This window comes from Lepidothrix coronata, unplaced genomic scaffold (genome assembly GCF_001604755.1).
Source record: "Lepidothrix coronata isolate B3197 unplaced genomic scaffold, Lepidothrix_coronata-1.0 Scaffold213, whole genome shotgun sequence".
In the NCBI taxonomy this organism is placed as follows: Eukaryota; Metazoa; Chordata; class Aves; order Passeriformes; family Pipridae; genus Lepidothrix; species Lepidothrix coronata.
This window is the reverse complement of record NW_016690393.1, coordinates 1,210,363-1,235,634: the sequence shown is the minus strand read 5'-3', so window position 1 is coordinate 1,235,634 and position 25,272 is coordinate 1,210,363. Positions and strand designations below refer to the sequence as shown.

The 25,272-nt window shown below is 48.5% G+C and overlaps 1 protein-coding gene across 3 annotated transcripts in view; it reads right to left on the bottom strand.

Annotated features, from left to right (window-relative positions):
* Positions 1–25,272, bottom strand: part of KANSL1 (KAT8 regulatory NSL complex subunit 1) — a 101,526-nt gene that overhangs the window by 57,032 nt on the left and 19,222 nt on the right. For all 3 annotated transcript variants that reach the window (XM_017833308.1, XM_017833305.1, XM_017833307.1), the window contains exon 2: positions 23,610–24,996. In XM_017833308.1, coding sequence (XP_017688797.1) covers positions 23,610–24,913 — 1,304 coding nt within the window. In that variant the 5' untranslated portion in view covers positions 24,914–24,996. The remainder of the gene's footprint in view (positions 1–23,609; positions 24,997–25,272) is intronic.

Sequence of the window (25,272 nt, the reverse complement as noted above, 5' to 3'; positions counted from 1 at the left end):
CCCTCTCTCCCTGTGCTCTGTCCCCATGGGCCGCAGCAGAGCCTGAACCGCAGCCACAGCCCGGCTGAAAACATTCCCGTGGCCAGAGCAGAGCTCAGCCCGACTCCCTGCACAGGGGAGCACGGAATGAAAATGTTTGCTGACTAATGATGAGCAGCTGGAGAAGCAAGGAGCAGTCTGGGACGAGCTGGACTCCAAAGGGCGCCGCTGGAGCTCTTGGAGTGCGGGTGGGCAGGGTCGGAGCGGCGCAGGGAGCACAGGACAGGCAGGTGAGCGTGGGCAGGTCCGGCTGGAGAGCAGGAATCCTCGGCACACTGACAAGCCAAACACACCCTGAGACACGCCTGGCACCTCCAGCTCTCCAAATAACACCCGGCACGATCAAACCCACACCAGCCCTGGGCTCAGAGTCCAACACTCGGAGCGGGAGCACGAGGAGGGAGGTGCTGAATGAGCCAAGCACATCCTGGAACACACCTCAGGCTCCGGAGCAGAGAAAATCCAGGAGAGAAAAAGGAGGCCTTAAAGAGAAAACTTCTTACTGAACACCATCAACTAGAGTCTGCCCTAACTTCATTCCTGTTCCAGCAGGGATGGAAGTTAATCAACTACTTCCCTTTATTTTTCCTATATTCTTCTCAGATATTTTTAATATATATGGGATACATATAAATTAAGGTCTGCTGGAGCTAAATATCTAAAATAACATTAGTCCCTTAATTTTCAGCTTAGAACACCATAACACAGAAAATACAAGTCCAATTTTTAAGTGACAAGTATTTTGCTGATTACAGAAGCTTTTTAACGTACTCCCAGTTCTCAAATAAACTAATCACCACACAAAGGCCTGCGAGGCAGCTGGGAGCAGTTTGAGCCCTTGCTAAGGGCTCACAAGCAGAGCAAGGGGTGGCCCAGGCCCCCATCCAGCAGCAACCTCTCTCGAGCACAAGCTGAGCAGTTTTCTGGGAATAAGAGATCAAAATCCACCATTAGGATTTATCTATCCGTGCCAGGAAGACAGGAAGGTGCTGTGTGCAACTGCCCAGTGGTTTTATGCATTAATCTGTTCATGGGAAAGATTATATTTAACAGTAGGAATCAGCAGTACCTGCACATCCCTTTGCCAACTTTCACCCTTGGAATTCCACTGCTCAGGCCCGAGCCTCTGGACTGCTCAGAGGAGCAGGGGAGCTCAGACCCTTGAGCAGCTCAGCACAGAACAGAGTCTGGGTGGGAATCACAGAAACATTAAAGCTGGAAAAAACCTGCAAGTCCACCCTGTGCCTGATCCCCACCTTGTCCCCCAGCCCAGAGCACTCAGTGCCACAGCCAGTCCTTCCTTGGACACCTCCAGGGATGGGGACTCCACCACTCCCTGGGCAGCCCCTTCCAGTGCCTGACAGCCCTTTCCAGGAAGAAATTCCTCCTGCTGTCCAACCTGCCCCTCCCCTGGCACAGCTGGAGGCCGTTCCCTCTCCTCCTGTCCCTTGTTCCCTGGGAGCAGAGCCCGACCCCCCCCTTCTGTCAGGGAGTTGCAGAGCCAGAAAGTCCCCCCTGAGCCTCCTTTTCTCCAGGCTGAGCCCCCCCAGCTCCCTCAGCCTCTCCTCACAGGACTGACCCTCCAGACCCTTAAAGGGACCTTAAAGCTCATCCAGTCCCACCCCCTGCCATGGGCAGGGACACCTTCCACCATCCCAGGTTGCTCCAAGCCCCAGGCAGTGACACACAGCACCTGCCCCGTCCCAAAGCAACAGCAAGGCCTTATATCCCTCCATCAAAAATGCAAGAGGGCACAGCCCAGCAGCTGGCAGGCTGCAGCTCACACTCCAGGCTATCTCACCACCAGTGTCTCACATGTTTGAATCCCAAGTCCACGATCCAAGCCCTCCCTGTGGACAGCGGGAGCCATCCTTGGCCTAATGAGAACAAGGAGACGTTCAAGTATTTGCAATCACAGCAAAAATAAGTAGTTGCTGAGGCCGCAAACCACAGCTGCAAGATTACTGAGATATTAAACACTGATTTTCTGGAGAAGGTGTGCACCAGTGAAGAACATAACAGCTTTTAGACATTTCCAAGTGCAAGGCAGACGTAACAGTCTGAGCATCCAAGTGCTCACGATACCACTTAAGCATCATTCCCTAAAAACCAGCTTCACTACAGACTCTTGGTATTTGAGAGGGGAAGAGCTGTGAAGTAAAGAAGTCTTCCCCACGCAGCAGGAATGCAGATATCACAGAGGCTCTTCCCCCATATGGATCCTGAACTGTCTAATAAGGAAATTAAAAACTACCCATTAAAGCTTTCAGAGAAACGGGAACAGAAGCAGGGGACTGGCTCTCAGCAACACTGCTGGGGAGAGGTGAACATACAGCTTTAGGATATTTGGCAAGACAAGAGCAGGAAATAAAAGCAATTTATTTCAAGAGTGATCACAAGCACTTTAAGCCATAAGAAATCATCCCCTCGATGGCAGCATCCAAATCACGTGCTTCCTGCAGGAGACAAATATTCCTGCTGGATGCATGAGCACACTCTTCCACACAGACATTATATGAGTTTAAGGGGTGGTTTAAATTCACCATATAGACGTGATTTAAGACTCAGTCAAGAGGTTTTCCTAAAGGAAAAGAAAACCCGTGGAGTTCATGACATCCTCAGGAACAAGCAGCAGCTATCTGAAGTCCCACATGGCCACCAGAGGGTCAGAGCAGCACCAGCACAGGCTCACTGAGGGTTTAAACCTTCTCCCTCTGCTGTTCTTACCCAAAGGATTCCAGCCCAAGGTGGGGAGGAAGCCAACACCTGATCAAACAACTCATTAACACCCCCCCTTCCTCCAAAGGTTTTTATTTCCAATGTAAGCTCAAAGAAGGGCCTTTTGGTACATTCAGCTCTGCTGTTGTGCAGCCCATGTGAAACCTCTCACTGCTGAAAAAAACCCACCTCAAAAGGCAAAACCTGAGAGAATTTCCTAAGTGAACCAAAGTTGTTTCAGTGACCAAGTGGCCTGAGAACGAGGTCAGTGGGAGCACAAGTATGGGAGTGCAAACACAGGGAATCCCAGGGTTTGACACCACAAGGGTGTTCACATCCAGCATCACGTGCCTTCAGTGCCTCTCCCTAAGGTGCAGTTCCTCCTCCTGCAGGAGGAGGGAATTTAGACCAGAGTCGGATGCAGAAGGGAAAGGATCAAGCAAAAGGAGCTCAGTCTGTGCTGGGAATTCTCAGGAGGTTTGGCTCTCAGGGAGGGGTTTGTTAAAATAAATTCACTGCTGTTGAACTCCAGCAGCCCAGCACACCAAGTACTGCTGGGCTCCACAGCAAAGCTCCTTCTGAGAAAGGGAGATGGAGAGATGCACAAATCCCCCCCGAGAAACTCAGCTGCCGGAAAAGGAGATGTTTTGCTGCATCTTCCAAGAATTCTGTCTCCAAGGACCTGTAAGAAAAACCACTTCACAAAAAAACTTCACAAAAACCACTCGACTGCCACTGACAGGACACTGCCACACGCAGGACACCCTGGTCCTTCCCAACTGCACCCAGATTCAGAGATTTCCAGGAAAGGAATGGGGAAATCACCAAGTTTAGCTGAACACCCTCCAGAAAATACCACCTATGCCACAGTTTTATTAACTCCAATTTTGACAGGCAACATTTCTTGCATCAAGATATTTGCTTTTATCGCCTATGAATTAAAGGGATGTCCAGTCTTTAAACGTCTTTATGCCCAAAATTAGAGCCCAGGTATTTGGCAGAAGTGGCATCTGAGACCAAGAATACGACTAACTGGATGGATTTGGGGTTTTGCTGTATGTCTCCCAAAGGGATGGAGAAGAACTAGTAGTTCTCTCCCAAACATCAGAGCAGTGACAGAAAAAGAATTAAAAAATTGACAGAATTTTAGTAGAAAAAATTTTAGTAGAAGAACATATTTCAGTGACTGCAAGAAAGAATTTCAGAGCTGCAGTCTAGATGATCTTATTTTTAAAAGCACCCAACTTCAAAGCAGCGAGATGTGTTCTGCCATGGAGCAGCACTGAACTTGGCTGGCTTCCCTCCTCTCTCCAAACAGCAACAAAGGAACACTGTTCTCCCCCAGCAGACGGCAAACACTGGCACATATTTTCAGGGAGACACCTGTTAGGACTAGAGGAGCTCATGGAGCACAGCAGAGGTGGCCACAGTGACCCAGTGAACCCCAGAGTTACAGGAGGCCAAGGCAAGAGGAGGACACCGGGATCAAGGCTCCAGATGCCACCACGATTCTTTTTCATCCAAACACTCTCCTGCTCTTTCTCAACTCGATGGCAACAGTTACAGAGACAGCACAGATGCTTTGTGTTCACCAGGGAAGAGCTGCAAGAGGATGTTTAGCCACATTCCATAGATAAAGTCTTACCTCCCAGAGTAGCACTTTCCCCTTATTTCTCTGAGGCAAAACACAAAATGCTGCAAAACTCACTTGGGCTTTGGTCAAGGATTATCTACGCTTTTTTTTTTTTTTTTTTTACTTCAAAAACAAATCTCTGCACGCAAACTATGCCAATTATTCCTGCCAAGGGACTGCAAAAGGCTCATCTTTGAAGAGCTTGGGCAATAGGCAATGCTGGTAACAACTGCAACCTGAGACACAGAACATGCACAGGCAAAATATCCCATCCCATTTAAAAGTCCAACAGCAGATACCTTCAGAGTCTCCAGTTTAAAAGGAAAAAAAAAAAGGGGGGAGAATAAAACCCATGGGAGCTAAAAAGCTGCAGTTACTGGTTTTGAGCAAAGCTTCCCTCCCCAGAGTCACCAGCCCAGACCGACAGAGGAGGATCCCGACGTTGACCTTCATAAGGCAGCAAAGAACTCGTGATTTATGTCCTTGGAGATACAACCACAACTTACAACAACAAGAAAGCTGCAAGAAGTCTGTCTGATCTTATAAACAAAGTCCTGGGCAAACTGGTAACTGAACTCAGTTTAGGTTATTAAGAACAAATTAACTTGCAACCCCTAAATTCCATTTGAAGGCTGACTAAGCCAAACTTACAGGCTTTTGCTTATTGACAAGTCTCATCTTTAAAGCTCCTTAACTAACAGCTCTCTGCTTTTGCCACAGCAATTTGGAACACTAACATAAAACACTGGTGGTGCAGGAGGTAGAAACAAGGCACCAAGCTACAAGAATTTAACCATGGTTAAGTACCTTGCATCCTGTCACCCACATAAAGTTACAACAAGCTTCAGAAGAGATGTTAAACCTCGTGTTTCAAAATTTAGAACAACCTCTAACCAACACAAGTGAACCCTACCACAAAGAGCAGATCTTCCTGCTTAGTTTTTATGTTTTCTTTTAAAGCACACAGAAGCTGTTGCAGGAACAGAGTTATGTGGTCCAGACCAAAATCTCTGTGCAATAAAATTACTGACACACAAAGAAAGGGTGAGACTGAGTTTGGGCAGGTTTAGATCAGATATTAAGAAGAAATTCTAGTTTCTTGTGAGGCTGGTGAGGCCCTGGCACAGGTTGCCCAGAGAAGCTGTGGCTGCCCCTGGATCCCTGGAAGTGTCCAAGGCCAGGCTGGACAGTGCTTGGAGCAACCTGGGCTAGTGGGAGGTGTCCCTGCCCATGGCAGGGGGTGGGACTGGATGGGCTTTAAAGTCCCTTCCAATCCAAACTATTCTGTGATTCCATGAAATAAAGCAAGTGGCATTTTTGGTAACTCAGCTGTACCATGAGAAACTTGTCACACGCCTCAAGATGTCACATTCAAACCCTCAAAACACACTTGTTTTTACTTAGTGACCTAAACCTCACCTCCTGCTCGTCCTAAACCCTGCTTTAATAAAATTATATTGAGACTGTATCAAAAAAAGAGACTTCAGCATTCCTCCTCCCAGCCAACAAACTTAACCAGATCTGTAACTACAAAGATGAGAGCAAGAACCTCTAAGTCAAACTGCTGGATCTCAGTAAACACAGAGACTTCTTTTAGAAAAGCACGTTGTACCCCACGCACACAGTGTGTGCACACACACCCTCCAAAATGCTTCCAAAACTCACCATAAATTCACACAAGTAATTCACAATTCACTGGAGTTTAAAACACACAAACAGCTCAAAAAGGATTGCACATCACATGTGAAAGGGAAAACAAAACCATTTTTACTTCAGAGCAGTCGGATTCAGCTGCTGCTTGGGAAATGCAGCAGCACTTGCATTTATTTCTGTGACTCGGGGTTCCTGCAGCCTGATCCCGATCCCAGTCCTGTCTGAGGTATCCTACAGCACATCCCAGCTTTTGGCTGGCCTGTTACACAGCTTTATGTGGCCACAGTCCTTCAACTCCTAAGTGTCTGATGATTAACACAATCCTGCAAAAGAGCAGAATGCTGCTGATCCTTTATAAAAGAGCTCCCCAGAATGCCGTATTAATTTAATCTCATTTGGATACAGAAAGATTCAGTATTTCATTCTGCAAGGGAGAGATGCTTTCTACTATGTCGAGGCAGAGAGCAAGAAATCAAACTAATGAGTTCACAGCCCCATTGCTGGGTTCACACAGACTGAAATTCCCTAATATGAAAGAATAAACTGCCGTCTCGAGCAATTAAGCAGCATTTTCTATTCACAAAAGTACATCCTCCTTGGGTGTCACTGAACACTGCACTGATTCCAAGCAACTCAGCTGCTCTTAATAACAAAAAAAAAAAAAAAAAAATTAAAAAATAAATCCTCTTTCTTGCTGGCAAGGTGAATTACTGGAAGGCTCTTTCCTTGTCAAGGACAATGCGGGTTTGTATCAAGCAGACGTGGCAGGTTTGCCACTGCTACACAGCTCCTCCCTGTTGTAAGTGCAAACAGGGGAGTTCCTGAACCACAACACTGGGAGAGAGGGGCTGGATGGGGAGAGGGAGCAACCACAAAGCTGGAAAAGTCGACTCCAACTCTGCCCAGGCTGCAGAGAGGACAGAGAGCACCCAGGGAAATGTCCCCCTGTCACCAAGGTGTGTTTTTCAGCCCTTCTCCCTCCCTAAATAAACAGCCCTAAGAGGTATCTCTGCAAACTAATAACCCCAGAGGTTGTACAGCCTCAGGAACCCACAGCAGCAGCTCCACGAGGTTTGTGTCACCGGCAGAGCTTTGGGACACTCAGTCCTTCAGGGGCAGGTGCCAGTACTGCCACAGGAACAACGATCCCAAACACCAGAGCCAGCAGATACGGAATCCCAGAATGGTTGGGATGGGCAAGGACCTTAAAAATCACCTTGTTCCAATGTCCTTCCATGGGCAGGGACACCTTCCACTAGCCCAGGTTGCTCCAATCTGGCCTTGGACACTTCCAGGGATCCAGGGGCAGCCACAGCTTCTCCGGGCAACCTGTGCCAGGGCCTCCCCACCCTCCCAGGGAGGAATTTCTTCAATATATCCAACCTCAATCTTTCCTCTTTTAGTTTAAAATATTCTGACCTGGCCTTGAACATTTCCAGGGATGGGGCACAGTTTCCTTCTGCCCCCCAAAAAAACCAACTGAGACTTCAGCCTAGCAAGAGAAATATAAATCAGTGCATCAAACTCTCTCTTGGATGAAAGCCAACACTTATCCAAGATATCCAGCTCTGCATCCACAAAGGAGGAAAGGGAGATGCTCTTCTGCAAGATCTACAGAAGATCAGAAAGTCCAGAGTAAAAGGTAGAAAGAAATGGCATGGGAACAAGAAGTGGTGAGAAAACATCAAGAACTGAATTATTTTAGGATAAACAGAGATGGTTATATCTTAACTGTGTCAGTAAGAAAAAGGGTCATTATCCTCCCATTTCATCTGGATTTCCCAGAGCCAAATCAAAGCTCCCTGTTTGTACCAATCCCATCCCTCCAAAAGTGGTTCATGTCACACACACACTGTTGGCTGCTCCAGCAGAAATTTATTTTTCTTGGACAGATTTTCCCCAGCCCTTTCAATGAGGTTCAGCCAAGACACACTCTCTACTCCAGGACTTTTCACAAGGACTAGATAACGTTTGCTTCATGCCAAGACACCAGGCAGGACACAGAATAAAAGTATCTGCAGAGAAAATCAGGCCAGTTTCCACCTTCTGAGCAAACTCCCCTGCAGCTCAAGCACCACATTTTGGAAGGATCTCATGCTCAGACTAATTTTATTTTCATCCTGCAACAAATATCCAGCCATCTAATACAGAGTTGGGAAGGGAGAAAACAGAGGAATATTGGCCTGCTTCTTTAATTTGGACCTTCTGCAATCAACAGTATGCTCTTTAATACTGGGCTTTGATTGACAAGAATGGTTTCTTCTAGAAGGTGGGATATTTTTAGAAGATGTTTTGATTGGCAGCATTGAGACATCTCATCCAAGAGGCAGAGCTTCCATCATTATCCCAGCTCTCCTCAGTCTCTCAAAATATCATGGTATCAGCCTCACGAGGAATATTTTTTAATCTAAGATGTGTTCAGGAGGGTTTTCCTGTTGTTTTAGAGGAGAGGGAGTGGGAGGGAAGGGAGCATTACTCACCCTGCAGTCACCACTTTCCAGGAGTTGGGCTTTTCTAGAGAAGCGAATACTAGATTGGTTTTTTTATATATATATAATTTCATTTTTTTATTTACAAGCAGCAGCAAAGCACGTCATATTTGTGTGTCTAAAAGCCAGGACAAGAGCCAAAAAAACCTGAGCTGAGGCAACTTCCAGTCAAGCAATCCCTGAGCAAAGGCAGCAAATGGAAACAGTTCATAGTGTTGCGACATCTTCCAGACCTTAACGCTCAGTAAAATTTAAAGAGGTTCACACAACAGAACAGAGATTCTCAATCTACTGAGAGTTCTAAAATCTGCTGCAAACAGCATTGTCAGGCTGACAGGACCCACCAACCCAAGGTCTGATGCACAGAAACAGTCTGGACGGGATCGTTCCTCACCCCAGCGAGTTACACTGGAGACTTTGCTGCTCTGGGACCTTTCCTGCCTCGTGCCAACTTTACTTGCACGGGACAGAAGGAAGAGTAGAACACATGGGACGTTTTCAAACACATTCAAAACCTTGGGAGCCAAGAGTTTCACAACGAAAGCAAACACAGAAGTAGCTGTACCAGAAACAAAGAGCCGCGGCCGCGAGTCCATCCCCAGCCTCGGAGGGGCCGAGGGGCCAAGCGGGCTCAGCAGCCAAACTATGACACATTTGCACCTCCCCAGACCTCGAGGATTCCCAGCTTTGGAAGAGATATGACAAATTTTTTTCATTAGAGGAGCTGGAAGAAGCTGTGGTAAGAACCAGAATGATAATGCAGCCATTGCAGCTCAGCTGGAAGGGAGTTCACGAGTACTAGAGAGGGTGGGATGTTTTAATCTGAATAAAAAAAAAAAGACCTTGGTACAAAGGGGAAACATCCCTCTGAAATTACTGTACAGTCTCCTGCATTAGATGCCAGGACTTTAAAAGTGACACTGCACAGCTTTACCAGGCAACTAGTGATTGAAAAAGGGAGATTTCTGCATGGATTTCTACGTTCTCCAGGACATCCCTGTGAAGCAAGACAACACTTTTCCACTCAGCCCTCTGCCCTAAAAGCTGATCAGGGGTTCGATGGAGATGATTAATGCTGGGGGGAGCTGGGCAGCTGCTGCTCTCGTGGCAGGGAGGAGGAGGAGGGGAGGTACCTGTCTGCTCCAGGCACTCGACACAACAGCATAAGCCAGGGCTAAGTAGATAATCACAGATTCTCAGAACCTCCTTTACCTCACCAAGCATCAGCTAAATAAATAAACCAAGATGCTTTTGGACAAGTTACTCTCAGAAATGAAGTGAAACCCAGGAGAGCTCCATTACTTCAATTAATACTCCCATTTGTACCAGGTCAGCAGTTCCCAAGGGCAACGAGGACAGGAGCACACACATCCCACTATTCCTCATCTGAAAAAATCCCCAACTGCTGAGCCACGAGCATCCAACTCATTTTAAAACTCCAGTTGATGTCTGTAGGACCAGAGAGTAAAAAAAAAAAAAAAAAAAAGGAAAAAAAATGGAGAAGAGAATTATCTGGATATGTTTTCTTGAAAATTTTGGTTGCAGTCTCACAAACCAGAAGGAAAATTACAGTTTTATAGAACCACAGAAGAGACCTTGAAGATCATCAGCCTTGGGTTGGAAGGGGCCCCAATGATCACCCAGTTCTACCCCCTGCCATGGGCAGGGACACCTTCCACTAGTCCAGGTTGCTCCAAGCCCTGTCCAACCTGGTCTTGGACACTTGCAGGGATGAAGAGTCCACAAGGGCAAGAAGAATTATTAGGCCTGTTAGGGAGAAAGCTCAGTAAAACTAAGTATTTTTATTTTCCAGGAAGGCAACTACAGCAAGCCCAGAACAGGAAGCTCACTCTGTGTACTAGTTTGACTGGCTGAAAAATTCAAACACCTACATTAGAGAGGGAAAAAAAATCCTACTAGAAAGCTCCAAAAGGAGGAGGGGGAAAAGTTTCAATTATATAAGGCAAAGACTGAAAGTAGCCAAGTGCTCTGCATGCAGATGGTTGTTAACAAGCAGACAAGAAGTAGATGAAAGGGGGTTTGAGGAATGCTGCAACATCAGAGGGAAACAATAAAGGGAGGATTCCTCCAGCAGATTCACCAGTAACACTCAGCTCCAGCCCCAGCCCCTCATTATCAGGGACCACCTCATTAGGGCCACGAGGGGCTGCAGAGCTTCCCTCCCCTCTGGAGTCCTGTGCTCACTGCTTGCTCCAAGTGTCCCAACTAAAAGCTGCTGGGAATTTATGGCCAGAGCCTTCACAGACGTGACAACAACGAAGGGAACACCCATAAAATTCTCAGAATCGACTCATCTTCCCCTCTCCAGGAGCCACATCGCTGGGCACCACCAAGTTTTTGGATCGCAGCCTTTGAAGTTGGGGGAAGGATGGAAAAAGGAAGGAAGGAAGGGAAGTGGGTGCAGGACAACTAGAGCTGCTGTGCCCCCCAGCCATCAACAGGAGCAGAGGGCAAAGCTTGGTCCAGAAGCAGCCCTGCTGCAGGAATTCCCACGGGACATGAAGCAGAGGAGATGGCAAACACACAACTACTGCCCCCGGGGGAGAGGGAGGGAGCAAAGGGGAAAGAAACTCTGGATATAAGCAGGAGAAAATTCATATGCACGTTCAAAATTCAAGTTGAGAGAAGACTGGGGGGAGACCTCACTGGGGTGTGCAGCTTCCTCCTCAGGGCAGTGGAGGGGCAAGCACTGACCTCTGCTCTCTGGTGCCCAGGGATATAAATGGCTGGAGCTGTGCCAGGGCAGGGTCAGGTTGGATCTCAGGAAAAGGTTCTTCCCCCAGAGGGTGGTTGGCACTGCCCAGGCTCCCCAGGGCAGTGGGCATGGCCCCAAGGCTGCCAGAGCTCCAGGAGGGTTTGGACAACGCTCTGAGGGACAGGGTGGGATTGTTGGGGTGTCCTGGCCAGGGGTTGGGACTCGATGATCCTTGGGGGTTCCTTCCAACTCAGGAGATTCTATGACAGTTTTCAGTTTTTCCTCACAAAGCCCCCGAAAGGCTGAATCAAGTCATTTTCCCTTTAATTCATCAGAGAGGAGCACCTTGTCCTGGTACATAAATTCACTTGCTCAAGCACAAGAAAACATCTGTGCAATAATCAACTCAATTTGCAGAGCAGTTAATCTGATCAGGGCTTACCTGTACCCAGCCTGGAAGGCGTTTGGTTTCAGGAGTTTAACATAACCAAAGCACGGCTGGTTCTGAGAGCAAAAGAGGGGGGGGAAAAAAGGCAGAGCTGTGCCATGACAACTAGGATGGGTTATGAAAGCTCTCCATCCTCAGAGGATACTGTTTTGAAAATAAATACTACCTCAACAGTGAGCACACAGGAGAATTGGCTGCAAAAGGAACTAGAACTCTTTCTATTAAAAAGCCTGGCCATGAATACACAGGAGAGGTGATGCAGAGGGAGAGGAGGGGCACCAGGGCACGTCTGAGGAGTCAAAGATTCACACAAAAGAGTGAAGGAGCACAGAACTGCTGTAACTGGAGACAGATGTAATTTCACCCCGTTAGTAAGAATTCAAACAGCTCATGTTCAGAAAAAAAAGCAGATAAAAAAAGAAAAACCAGCAGTTACACACTTCATAAACCGAGTTAAGATCTAATACACAACACCATGTCAATTAAAGGCTTCAGGTAAGACTTTTCTACAGGTATCACTTATTAAAAATAGGTTTAAATAACTAAGAGTTAAGCTGTTTTTGGGCTTCCTGCCCATTTCCAGAGGCAGGGAGAAGGGGATGGTAGGGGGGGAGTGAGCAAGGGCTGAATATGGAAAGCTGTCTTTAGGCACAATATGAATCATCACACTGAGGAATTTTCTTTAAGTGGCTGGCTACTACTCAAACAGATTCATTTGATTTAAAATGGGAAGGTTTTGACCAATATATGCACAACAAACCTTGAAGAAGTCATTAGATGACACTCAGCTGTGTCTATTACAATGAAAAATGCTTGAAAATTAATCTGTATCAATTTAATCCGCCCTGACACAGGAGAAGTGGTTAATGCCTTGAGAGATTTTCTAATGTGGTTGGTTTCTTCACATTATTTTCTGCTGTCTCAGTATAAACAGCACCTTGCCTTTGACTTTGAGAAATCTCTGCTAATGGCAGGAGAGGTCCCTACAACATGGAAGGAGCAGAGAGAGAATAATTTTCTTGTTTTAGTCTGAGGCAGTAAAAAGCCACCACCACAAAATGTTGCATACATGGAGCAAGAGCCCTGCAAGTGTTCTGCATTCAAAATGCAGACCCACAGAAGGCTGATTGTCTCATTTTTTTGAAATAGCCAGCACTGGAATAGCAGAAGTCACATGGAGAAGGGCTCCAATTCACACAAAAATGGGCAGATTTAGCTGCTGCAATTTTTATTCCTGCGACTGTCCCAGCCCAGGAATAGCAATGGCTGCTGAACAGAAATAATCTCCCCCTGGCCACTGGGATGTGGGATTCCAGCACAGAAAAAAAGCCACCAGGAACACGGAGAGCCATCACCTCTCCACATCAAACCACACGGATCACGAGCTGGGACCACAGGAAATAATTCTGTCGGAGCAGAGCCAAGATCCTGGAGCACCAAAGCACCTTCAGAGCCACCTGTGCCCTGCTCAGCTCTCCCCTCTGGATCAGACACACTCCTGCCCTGCTCCCTGTGCGGACACAGAGGGATGTGCCCTGTTTTCCAGCTTCTTACCAGGGTTCAGGGAAGTCCCCAAGGCACACAGAGGCCACCTCTGAGCACAGGAACCTCCTGCTCAGGCACTGTGGGGACAGCAGCACACTGGGCTTTGGCTGCCTGGAATGCAGAATCCCAAAAAAATCCAGGGTGCAAAGCACTGACTTTATGATTTGATAACTTCTCCTGCAACCCAGTGAGAACCAACTTCCTGAGGCACACACATCCCTGGAAGTGGAGCTGCTCATCACTCAGTGCCAGCACAGAGAGGGAGGAGCAGGAAAACAACATCTCTGGGCCCAGGAATGAGCCAGGACTGGGAGCCACTGCTGCTGGAAAAAAAGGGGTCCTCTCCAAAGTGAAATGGGCACAAGAAATGTGTTAACTACTTAGTCAGGGTCTGAAGCAGCCAGAGGAAAAGGGCAGGGCGGAATGGGCTGTCACTACTCCCAGGCTTGGGAATTATGGCAGGGAAAAATGAGAGCACAGCTGTGCAGAGCCAGCATGCAACTGTTCACACCCTCCAGCCATCCATGGGCTCCATCCAGAGGGCACAGGACCCTCCACATCCTCCAGCCATCCATGGGCTCCATCCAGAGGGCACAGGACCCTCCACACCCTCCAGCCATCCATGGGCTCCATCCAGAGGGCACAGGACCCTCCACATCCTCCAGCCATCCATGGGCTCCATCCAGAGGGCACAGGACCCTCCACATCCTCCAGCCATCCATGGGCTCCATCCAGAGGGCACAGGACCCTCCACACTGGACCCTCCAGCCATCCATGGGCTCCATCCAGAGGGCACAGGACCCTCCACACCTCCAGCCATCCCTGGGCTCCATCCAGAGGGCACAGTCCATGGCAGGGACTGGCCCATGGCAGCTTCCTGGTCACAAGCTGCCACAAGCTCAGAAGACTTAACTCCTAACTTAACAATAAAAAGATTAAGTATCTGTCTCAATAACCAAAAACCACAGATAAGATATATGGAAGTAAGAGTCGTGCCAGTCTGGAAAGTGGGAATTTCTTGCTGGGTTTCTACAGGTGATTTAATTGCCAAGTCATCTAAATCACAGTGCTTTTCACTGCCCTCCAGGGCCTCCAGTCACATAACTGGGTGGGAATACAGGGCTGGGAGCACGGCTGCTGACCCACAACCCATATTTAAAATATACCCTCATATTTATTATGTGCACACAAACATCCCTCTCTAAACCCTTTTTCTCCAAGAAACCTCTCTTTTTTTTTTTTTTTTTTTTTGTGATTTAGGTCTACTGCTTCTACATAAACCCCCTTTGGTTCTCTCTCAAGAGCAGATTGAATTTGCTAATGCAATGCAACATCATCAGCCTGAGCTCAACACCAGGCATTAAGTGGGAGCCACCAGGGAATTCAGGAATTGCAGATTGCCTGTAGAGCCTGTGAGCTGCCTCAAAGGCTTCTAAATGAAGACATCCAATTTTATCTCAACTAAGCTCAGAGCCCCCCATGAACGCCAACAGGGCAACAGTTCCAAATCTTTTTGGATTTTATCAGAGATAAAATATTTTTTACCTGGACCCGAAGAACAAACGACAGCAGAATATTCCCAAAGCTTCACCTGTAGCAGCAGAGAGGAAATATTGTGGCAAATATTCCCGAGATGACTGGAGCTCTCTTTTTTTCCCTGTTTGCTGGCCAAGACCAATTCAATCCACGGACGGCTGCTCGCTCTGGGCACTCCATCAAATCCCTTCCCTCTGCCTCACATCAGGCTCACTTCCCCCCGATTCACACTGCCTGCCATTAATATTTTAAAGTCCTCCCTTAGACAAATAAAATTCCTGCAACATTTCTTACAACATCGTTACGTGTTACCATGGAAACTGCTAAAATGTCACAAAAGCCTAAAGCTCTGCTGCACAAGGAGAACCCTGATCCTCCTTAGTTCTCTATTTGGGTAATTTGATGATCAAATGTTTGGAGCCCAATGTAAATAAAAGGTCACTATTACAGTGGGAGGTGTATTTTAGTTTTTGCACTGTTTTAAATTACTGAATGCTTCATTAAGCCAGCAGCCAAATGAAGTCGTTTTTCACAAACCCACCCAGCCAGGAGGCACTTTTTAAGCAGTGAAATGACATTCAAAACTCGCTGAAACTCGGTGCTGACTGGGTAGACACCTGAAACTGCAGCGAATCTGTGTCAAAACTACCCCTTTGCTCTCACTCCTCTGACTGTTCCACTGCAAAAGTGGGAGAGAACTCAAAAGCAGCACAGGCAGCAGGGGAGGGGGGATTCTGCCTCTCTGCCCTGCTCAGGTGAGACCCCCCTGCAGAGCTGCTCCAGCTCTGGGAACAGCACAGGAAGGACATGGAGCTGTTGGAGAAAGTCCAGAGGAGGCACCAAGATGGTCAGAGGGATGGAGCAGCTCTGCTGGGAGGAAAGGCTGGGACAGTTGGGATTGGTCAGTCTGGAGAAGAGAAGGTTCAGGGTGACCTAATTGTGGCCTTCCAGGACCTGAAGGAGCCGAGAAGAAAGATGGAAAGAGACTGGAAAAGGGCCTGGAGTGATGGGACAAGGGGGAATGGCTTCACACTGACAGAAAGTAGGTTTAGGTTAGAGATTAGGAAAAAAATCCTTCCCTGGGAGGGTGGGGAGGCCCTGGCACAGGGTGCCCAGAGAAGCTGTGGCTGCCCCTGGATCCCTGGAAGTGTCCAAGGCCAGGCTGGACGGGGCTTGGAGCAACCTGGGCTGGTGGAAGGTGTCCCTGCCCATGGCAGGGGGGTGGAATTGGATGAGCTTTAAGGTTCCTTCCCACTCAAACCGTTCTTTGGCTCTGTGAATGTATTTTACAGTCAGGATGCACAGATTTAAGAGATAAGTGAGCTCTGACTCTTTAAAATGGGCTGGGCCTCCTGGAGAATCACACACTTGTGGAGGGAGCACCCTGTGCTCATTCATAAGGCAGCACAAATTAATGTGCCTGCGAAGCGGGAGCGTCACGGGATGTGCCAGCCGAGCTCTGCCACCACTATCACAGGGAACATCTCGTTTTGCAGCTGAGACATCCTGGTTGCAACAGGAGCATCAGGGAGCAAAGAGCCATCTGCCAAGGGTTCACCTTCGCTAACCTGGCGGCTCACAACCAACACGGGAGCTTTAAACACATCGCGGGGTGACCTCCCCGCCACGGCCAGCGGCTGGGACGGGCAGGTCTGGGCACAAAGCTGAAGGCTGGCTTTGGGGAGGGGCAGGAATTAGGGAAACCACCCTCGGCACGACCAATTTGCAGCGAAATTTTTGAGACACCCCGTCATCATCACGTGGATGTGAAAGCGGCAGAGTGAAGGTGTCGAGAGCACAAGACTCTGACTGTCTGTGCCCTTTTAAATATTCTCTCTCACCAGAGCATCATTCCCCTGCCTGCTGATGCAACGCAATGAAATCGCAGGTTTACAGGAAAGTCCCAGGCACCAGGAGCAAATCCTTAACTCGGAGTGCCTGTGCCAGGTACCCTGCCCATAAATAGCTCGCTCGGTGCCGAGGTCAAAGCTGGAGCAGGCATTCCAGAAAGTAACCCTATCACAGGGAAGGTCAGAGGGGGGTGAGAAGAAATAGGGGGAAAACAAATTTAAAAGGAAGAAAAAAGAGCTGGATGTTACTTAAGTAAACCATTTCAGTACTTCAAGTGAAAGCAAGTCTTTCAAACGCAGAGCCACAACCAGAGACAGCTCAGAGTGAGGGGGGGAGCTGAACCATCCCCAGTTTGGCTCCAGAGATGTGAAGGGCAACTGCAGCAAACCCCGACGGCAATTCATGTTCCTCTTTCCATCTCCCAGCTGAATTCCCAGTCAATACACAGGCCCTCACCTATTTACATTTTCAAGTCCTTTCTTTCATTCTGAAATCCAGCAAAAGCAAAACGAAGTCAATTTTCCAAGTTCTCTCCTACCTAAAGGGTTTTATCTGAGGACGGCCCAGCAAAGCCACCCAAGCTCTCCGAGCCTTTGAAACAAGACACTTGCAAAACACCCCACACATCCAGGGTGTGCCCAAAACACGCTCCGTGGAAAAAGCTCTTGGGGTAGTGCCAGTTTAGCAAGGAAAACATTTTCCCCCAGCTGGAAGTCTGGTGCTGCCGAGCCAGTGCAACCAGAACGGATCTGCTGGAGGAGAGAACAAAGGAGGGGGGGGGAAAGCCCATCTCACTGCAGAATGGAACCCCAAATCTTTCAGGAAGACACCTGGGAGTACCTTTACAAGCTCTTCTTTTAAGGAATTCCACGTTTGCCACTGCTTCAGTTTTAATCTCAGCCATGCAGAAATTCTAATCTCAGCCACGCAGTAATTTTTGGTCTTGTGGCAGTATTAGCACGAATAAAAACGCAGCTCTGAGCTGTGGCTGCTCCCAGACGCTGGTGTAACACAATGTAAGTCTCTCCCCATCCCCCACAGTGGTATATTAGCCTTCAACACTGGAGATCAGCTCTAAACGGGGCCCCTTTCCCCCGCTCAAACACCAACTCCAATTCCACAGGAGACACACAAGCACCACATCGGGTTTTTAATGTCAGTTCACATTCACAAACTTCACAGAAAAATTTGTTTCTGCTGCTTCAGATGCTCTGACAGGCTTTTTCCAATGAAAAGTAAAGTAAATATTTATACAACCCTATCCAAAGTGTCACCCACAAGTCCTAAAAACATCTGAACTACAGCCTGTTCTTACTTGCTGCCCCACTGGGTGAGGGCTACAGAGACAAAGAGCAGTTTATTGGCAGTGCCAGACACCAAATCATTCCCAGTCCTCCACATTATCTTCCATACACCAGCTCAGCACAGCCCGAGAAACAGGGAAAGAAGACCTGACTGCAAACAGAACAACCCAAAACCCTGCCAGAGCACGAGGGGCATCTGCCAGAGAGATGCTCTGTCTGCATCAACACCCCCCACACCAAATTCCAGTGTTTTCTTGAACCACAGCACCCAAAGCCAACGTTATTCCTTGCACGTGTGACCCAACATGGAGTGATGGATCACGGAATCACAGACTGGTTTGGGTGGGAAGGGACTTTAAAGACCTCCCAGTTCCACCCCCTGCCATGGGCAGGGACACCTTCCACTAGCCCAGGTTGCTCCAAGCCCCGTCCAACCTGGCCTGGAACACTTCCAGGGCTGGGACATGGTTCCCTTCTGCCCCCTCCCACAAACAAATATGATTTCAGCCTAAAAAGATAAATTTAAACCAAACCATCAAACTCTCTCTTGGATGAAAGACAACAACAGTGCCTTTTCCAAAGTCCTGTGGACAGCAATGTACCTACCCCAAACCCACCAAACCTCCCTGCCACAACTCCAGCGAGGCCTGCACGAGGCTCTGATAAAAGTCAGAACAACTTATCAGACACCCTATGTCTATAAAAGGTGTACTATGACCAGCACTTCTTCAAGAAATAACCAACCCTCACTCGCCCTCTTTTCTTAAAAGCAAGAGGGACTTGGAGTGTCCTACTTACTGATACCTGATTAAGCATTTTTCAACAATGAACTGCTCTATTGTTCTGCTTTCAAATGCAAAGCAAGAACACTTCAGGATTCCATCTCTCTTCCCAACTGAAAGAGGCTTAAGGGACATCTCTCCTGACCAGCACATGGATTACAGCAATTCAGGTACAGCACATGCCAGTTTTCATAAACAGCTGAAAAATATAGTTAAGCACCGTGCTGACCACAGCACCTACGAGCAAAGGTAGAAGTAAACAAGAAAAACAGCCCCAAAAAATCAAGCAGGTAACTGAAAAAGAAATAAAGAGTAAGAGATAAACTTTTAGGATTGCTCTGCATAAATAATTCGGCAAAATGTGGTTCTGACCGGTAGGAAAAGCTTCCTTAGTCCCCACGGCGTGGGATTTGCCATCTGAATTACAGTGTGGGATTTGCCATCTGAATTACAGTCCCATGAAGTCACAGATTTGAGAAATACTATCTAATTGCCCTTGAGGTATGGGCTTTATTATCACGCTCTCGCTTCAAAAACATAATTGGGGGAGAAAAACCAGAATTTCTAAACCCCATTTCTCAGTCAGCTGATGCACCAACTGCGACCACCCCTCAAAGAACCCCCAATGCAAGCGCCATGTGCATCCCTCTCCAACACAGGCCTTGGAAATGAGTGCTGGGAAAAGCACTTCTTTGTGAGAAATCTTAATTACTACTCCAAGCCCAGCAACTCTGAAATCCCGGCAGCACAACGTGACGCAGCACAGGGAGGAGACAACACACGGGCTGTGAAATGATTCACTGCAACACCAAAGTGCAGAAGGTGCTCGGATTTCCCACCAGTAAATGGGAATAATTAAAGTGCACGGGAATAATTAAAGGCATCGTGGCCATAGGCATCGTAACAACCACAACTGAACACGGGAGGTACTGCCTGACCCCTGGAAAAGGTCCCGTGGGAAGTCAGAGGTGTGAGAAGTTGGTCACCAGGAACTTCAGTTCCCTCTCAGCAGGTTGGTGCAACTGCCAACCAAACAGTGACTTTCCAGATAAGAAACCTGAGCTAAAAGATAAGTCCCAGTTAAATATTTGGTTTCACTACCTTTTCAGAAAATTTTTCCATGGTACAGACTGAAGTTGAGGATTAGAGACTAAATCACCCACCTCTCACCAGCTATGTTGCTGTTTGTCACAGGGACCTAATCAGCCAAAAATAACTGACAAATTCTGATGAAACTTGTCTACAGGCAAACACAAGAACACCAAAGAAACAACCAGTCTGAGAAAACCAATTACTGTAAAGATGCACCAGCCCCATGACATATTTCCTACTTATATGTATTAACACAGGGCCACAGAAACACCAGGACTCTCTCTGATGACTTGCTAAACCATCACTTGGCCACACAAGCCAGATTCCAGCCAGCAGCCCTCCGGCACAGTGAGGAATTCCATGCCCTGCTCCAAGCCACCTTTCACAAACAGCACTTCTGATCCCACCACACTGACAGCAGCAGAGAACCAAGGAATGGTTTGGGTTGGGAGGGACCTCAAAGCTCATCCAGTCCCACCCCCTGCCATGGGCAGGGACACCTTCCACCAGCCCAGGTTGCTCCAAGCCCTGTCCAACCTGGCCTTGGACAATTCCAGGGATCCAGGGGCAGCCACAGCTTCTCTGGGCAACCTGTGCCAGGGCCTCCCCACCCCCCAAAAGGGCACGTGGGCCCTTTCAAAGTCGCACAGGTTTCACAGTCACAGACAGCTCCTGCCTCCAGTCACACCCAGCCAAAGAAGCTGGGATTCTCCACAGGGAAGGCTCCAACCTGCCCTCCTCACCTCCGAGCAGAGGCAAAGCTGCCTCCTCCCAATCCTCCTCTGCACTGCTCACTCTGCTGGAGCAGCATGGACGAGGATCTCGGCCGTGAGGCAGAGCTGTGTTACCAACCCGAGAGCAGCTGAAGTGCAACGTGGTGGTGCTGGATGGACACAAACCCAAGGACAGCACAGCCCAACCCTGCCTGCACACACCTGCCCTCCCCATCGGCTGCCTGAGAACCAGCAGCACCTTGTTAAACCCAGCCCATGGCTGGCAGGGCTTCCCAAAGGTGTAACAAACACCTCCCTGCTTTGTTTATGCATTAACATGGCCTGGTTATGCACCGGAGTGACGGCACCTTCCTGGGCAGCACATCTGGGAGTGCTTTAGAAGGACCTGCCAGGCTCTGGTACACCCCTAACGCTGCTGGGAAGATGTAATTCCTCAGGGAGATGCTGCTCCATAGCCGAGATCAGGCAGGTCAGAACAGTACAAAGGCTTCAAAGTCTGTCCTTGACCAGATACTGATTCTGGAATGCCACCACGCCAGAAAAACTCAAAGGTCAGCTCTTATCTAAGCATGATGTAAGCAGTCTTTGTTTCTTTTGCCTGCTCCTACTGGAATCCCAGAGGCAGTTGGTGACATGGCCCCTCAGTGCCAGTGGGCTTGGAAAACTGTAGCACAGCTGTCACTGAAGGTCTAGGAGGAAGCAGCAGTTTTTGGGGGGAAGGCAGAGGCACCCAGAGGCAATACAGAGCCAAGGGATGGTGACTGTGGAATGAGACAGAAGTTTACAGAATCACAGAATAGTCAGGGTTGGAAGGGACCTCTGGAGATCATCCAGTCCAACCCAGGTTACACAGGAACACATCCAGGTGCTTTGAAATATCTCCATTACACACTTAAGATGTTCCATCTCACTACCAAAATTAAAACAGTCAGAGTTCAAGTCTTCCTTCTACTAAGTAAATTCTACAAGATGCAAAATGCAGCCCTCCTTGAGCAGGCTCTGCACTCACACCAATGGACAACAATGGCTCTGTACAATCAGCTGGCCCAGGGCGGCTTCCCAGTGGAAAACTCGGCTCTTCCCCTTCCTGCCTCTCAGCACTACTGGAAAAGAAAGAGGTTTAGATGCACTCAGAGGCTCGTACCAGCTCTTAAGGTCGACCTGAGTCTCTAACAAGCACCAACACGCACTGAGCCCCGGCAGTGGCAGAGCTTGGAGCCCCAATGTCACAGCACTCATCCAACAGGACGGTCAATGCCGGGGCTGCTAATTACTAAATACCCACAGGCACCGACTTTAAACGAGGTTTGGTGGGCCTGGCCTAGATGCCAGCGTGCACACACACCAGCTTCTGAACCCAGAGACAATAGAGGGATCAGTCTTTTTATGAGCTTTCCAATCTTTGGCTTTTTAAGGGTACTGGGGACGTGAAGGCATGACGAACGCAGAGGGCGGAAAAGTCAGCAAAGAATTTCACGCATCGTGTCTCTGAATACCACACTTCCTCTTGGGATTAAGAGGAGTGGCAAAGAAATTTCACTTTGCCAGACAACACGTGAAGCCGTGAAACCCACAAATAGGGGAAATTCAATATTATTTTGAACAGATCTTTAATCAAATGTCTCCTCCAATAGCTACTACAAGACTTACAAATGCAATTTTGCTAGTAATCCCAACGGTAGGTTCGTGGATGTTATAAATCAGGAATAAAGTTACTAAACTCTTGTTTCTAGCAGCACAAGAACCCCTTTATGTCCAGCCAGGAGGGATCACATGTTCAGCTACCAGCTTTGCACTGGGAGAAACCCGAACTCACGCCACATCTAAGGCTTCACATGCAGAAATTCACCCTGTGCCACCATCCCAAAACACGATGTGACATTGAGTGGGAATTTAATATCCAAGAGCTGTAACATCTGGTTATCAGCACTCATCCATATGAGTGTGTGCTCGGAGGGCCCTGAAGTTCCCAAGTGCCCACACTGTTCACATCTACCCAGCTCAGTAAAATCTGTGTCACAGAGCAGCCATTAACTCGCTCTGGACAACAGGTCTCTGAATCCACTCGGTTATTTCTCAACAGAGATCTGAACAAACCCAGAGCAGAGCAGGAATGTGAAAGCCCTGGTGACTATTTCCAGCCCCGATGGGAAAGCCATCAGCATTCCAACCAGGACCCCTGTGCCTGCTGCAGGGAGCTTTTTGTCGACCGTAGCGATACTTCACCGACTGAGGTCTCGGTTCAATAGGTCCATCAGGGTGGAAGAGATCATCTACTGATGCAAGCAAGATTTCACACAGACTACACACAGAATACGGCCTTTTAAGAGATTTGTGCGAAATACTGGAAAATTCTGGGCTTTGGAAGAAAAATTTCCCTTCTTCCTTGACCTGTCTCAAGACCTTTTGCCTTGACAAGGATCTTCCTCCTCCACACACAAACTGACACCTAATACTTATGCAAACAGCATCCAGTTAACAACATAATTATGAAGCTGTTGTCATCGTTTAATGCAACTCACAGACAAGATGAAAATTCCCAGCAATAATTTCCCACATTCAAGAGGAGAACACACTTCACACTTCCCCTGGCACTTGGACCAAATCCTTTCAGAGATTTGTTTTTTTTTTCCAGCCAGTTCACTTAACAAATAAAATAATTCCCGAGTCACAAATACGCTGCCAGGTACTGATATTCAGACTGGCCTGACTTTACACAACAGATTTACTACAAACATTCCCACTGCAAAACAGCAAACATTTAATTTCAGAGGACAGGTCCAACACATCCTGGAGAGAATGTGTTTATGGCATTCTGGGTTTGTATCTGCAGCTCACACCACTCCAGCCAGCCAGTATTTCCAGGGCTTGCTGCTCCACAAACACCAAAGGCTATTTCCAATATGCACGAGGAATTTTATCTTCAGTGCTGCACGTGCTGCAAATCACACCACACCAGCTCCAACAATTCTTTGATCCGAGACCATCCAAAATTTAGCGTTCCTGCAAAACCCACGTATCTACTTTGCTCCCCATCGGCAGAAGTAAACAAGCACGAGCGCTACTTACAGTGGTACGTGGGGCTGTTCTGGGTCTGCTTTGGTCAGTTCCTCTTCCTCAACGTCCGACTCTCCTCCCGAGCTGCTCTCGGTGACGTCCGAGTCGAACGCCTGCTCGCTGCACCTCAGGTTGGCCATTCCACTGGCCGTGAATCTCTCCAGCTCCTCCGATATCGAATCGCTCTTCAGGAAGTTGCTCAGGCCTTCTGAAGTAACTGTCTCGCTCGCAGCTTTCCTCAAGGCTGCTTCTGCTTTCCTGGTCAACATCAGCTGGCTCCGATGCCTCAGCGGGTCCAAAGCTGGAAGCTTGCTCAGAGTTTTCTCCAAGAAGCCGCCCAACTGCTGCTGGATGTGTCTCTCCACCTGCTTCGCCTGCACCACCTGCAAGCGTTTCTGCAGCCTGCGGGCCCTGCTCTCGATGTCTGCCTGCCGCCGGAGCAGCGCCCTCGTCCTCATCTCGGAGTCGAGGGCGCTGTGGTGACCGGCCAACAGAGAAGGTTTCTGCTCCTCCAACTTGCTGCTCCCGAAGTCGGAGCGACTCGCGACACCGGGCAGCCGGGTCTCTCCACTGCCGCCCTCGAGCACCCACTGCTGCTCTGTGGAATTAAGGGAAGATTTATTCGCAGTGCTATTATTGCTAAAGGGAGTCGTGTGCTCTGCATCAAGGCTTCTGTGTGGAAGAGTGCAATTGGTCAACCCGGTCTTCAAGTCCCCCAACTCGGAACCTCCTGTATTATAGTCAACAGTCTGGAGGGCAGCAGAAGGAGGAGCACACTTCCCACCATTCAGAGAACTAGAGTTTTCATGGTCTGAACTGGTACTTTTGGCCAATTTCTTGGCCAAGCCATTTACAGGCGCTTGTGGGAGAGGTGGCTGGCTATTAGTACTCATTGTTTTTAGATTCTCCAAAGTGAATTCCAACACCGGTTGCCTCCCCAACAGATCACTTGTTTTCAAGAAGGACTGAGATAAGAGAGAGTGAGATTTAAGGACTGTCTGCTTGTTGAAGACTCCTTGCAGCTTCAGAGGCTCTTTTGAAGAGACAGATGTTACATCCGAGCAGAGATAAGAGGCCACCAGCGGCTGCAGCTTGCCCAGCTCTTCCTTCGTTGGGTTGTTTCGGAAATCTAGACTGGGATCCTCCGGAGCAATGGCTTTCCTTTTGGTGCCGTTGGCAGCCAGGAGGATGTTGTTGGCGTTGCCGTTGCTCTCGGCACTGCCAGGCGACAAGGTGGAGGACGGGGGAGCCAGCTTGAATCGGATGTGGTGAGCTTCGGCTGCTGCGTCAGTGAGAGCGGGCGCCATCGCAGCCATTCAGCACAGAGAGACGGGAAGTCCAGCCTCTCCCGGTGCCGAGGCCAGCTCCACTGCCTCCCACTGCCTCTCCCGAGGGCAGCCTGCACGAGGGAAGGGGAAAAGACACAGTTAGGAATTGCACTTGAGAGAAAATAAACCGAACAAGACAGGCAACGGCAGCGAGGCTTATGGCCGTGATCCCTGCTTTCCTCTGGGAGCCCTGGCCTGGAGCTCTGTGGAGCCACTAGGGCACCAGGAGGGTGGGAACAGAAGCAGCAACACACAAGCTGGTCCTCAGGATCTCCTGAAGTTAATCACAGGACATGCCAAGTTGGAAGGGACCCAAAAGGATCATCCAGTCCAACTCCTGGCCCTGC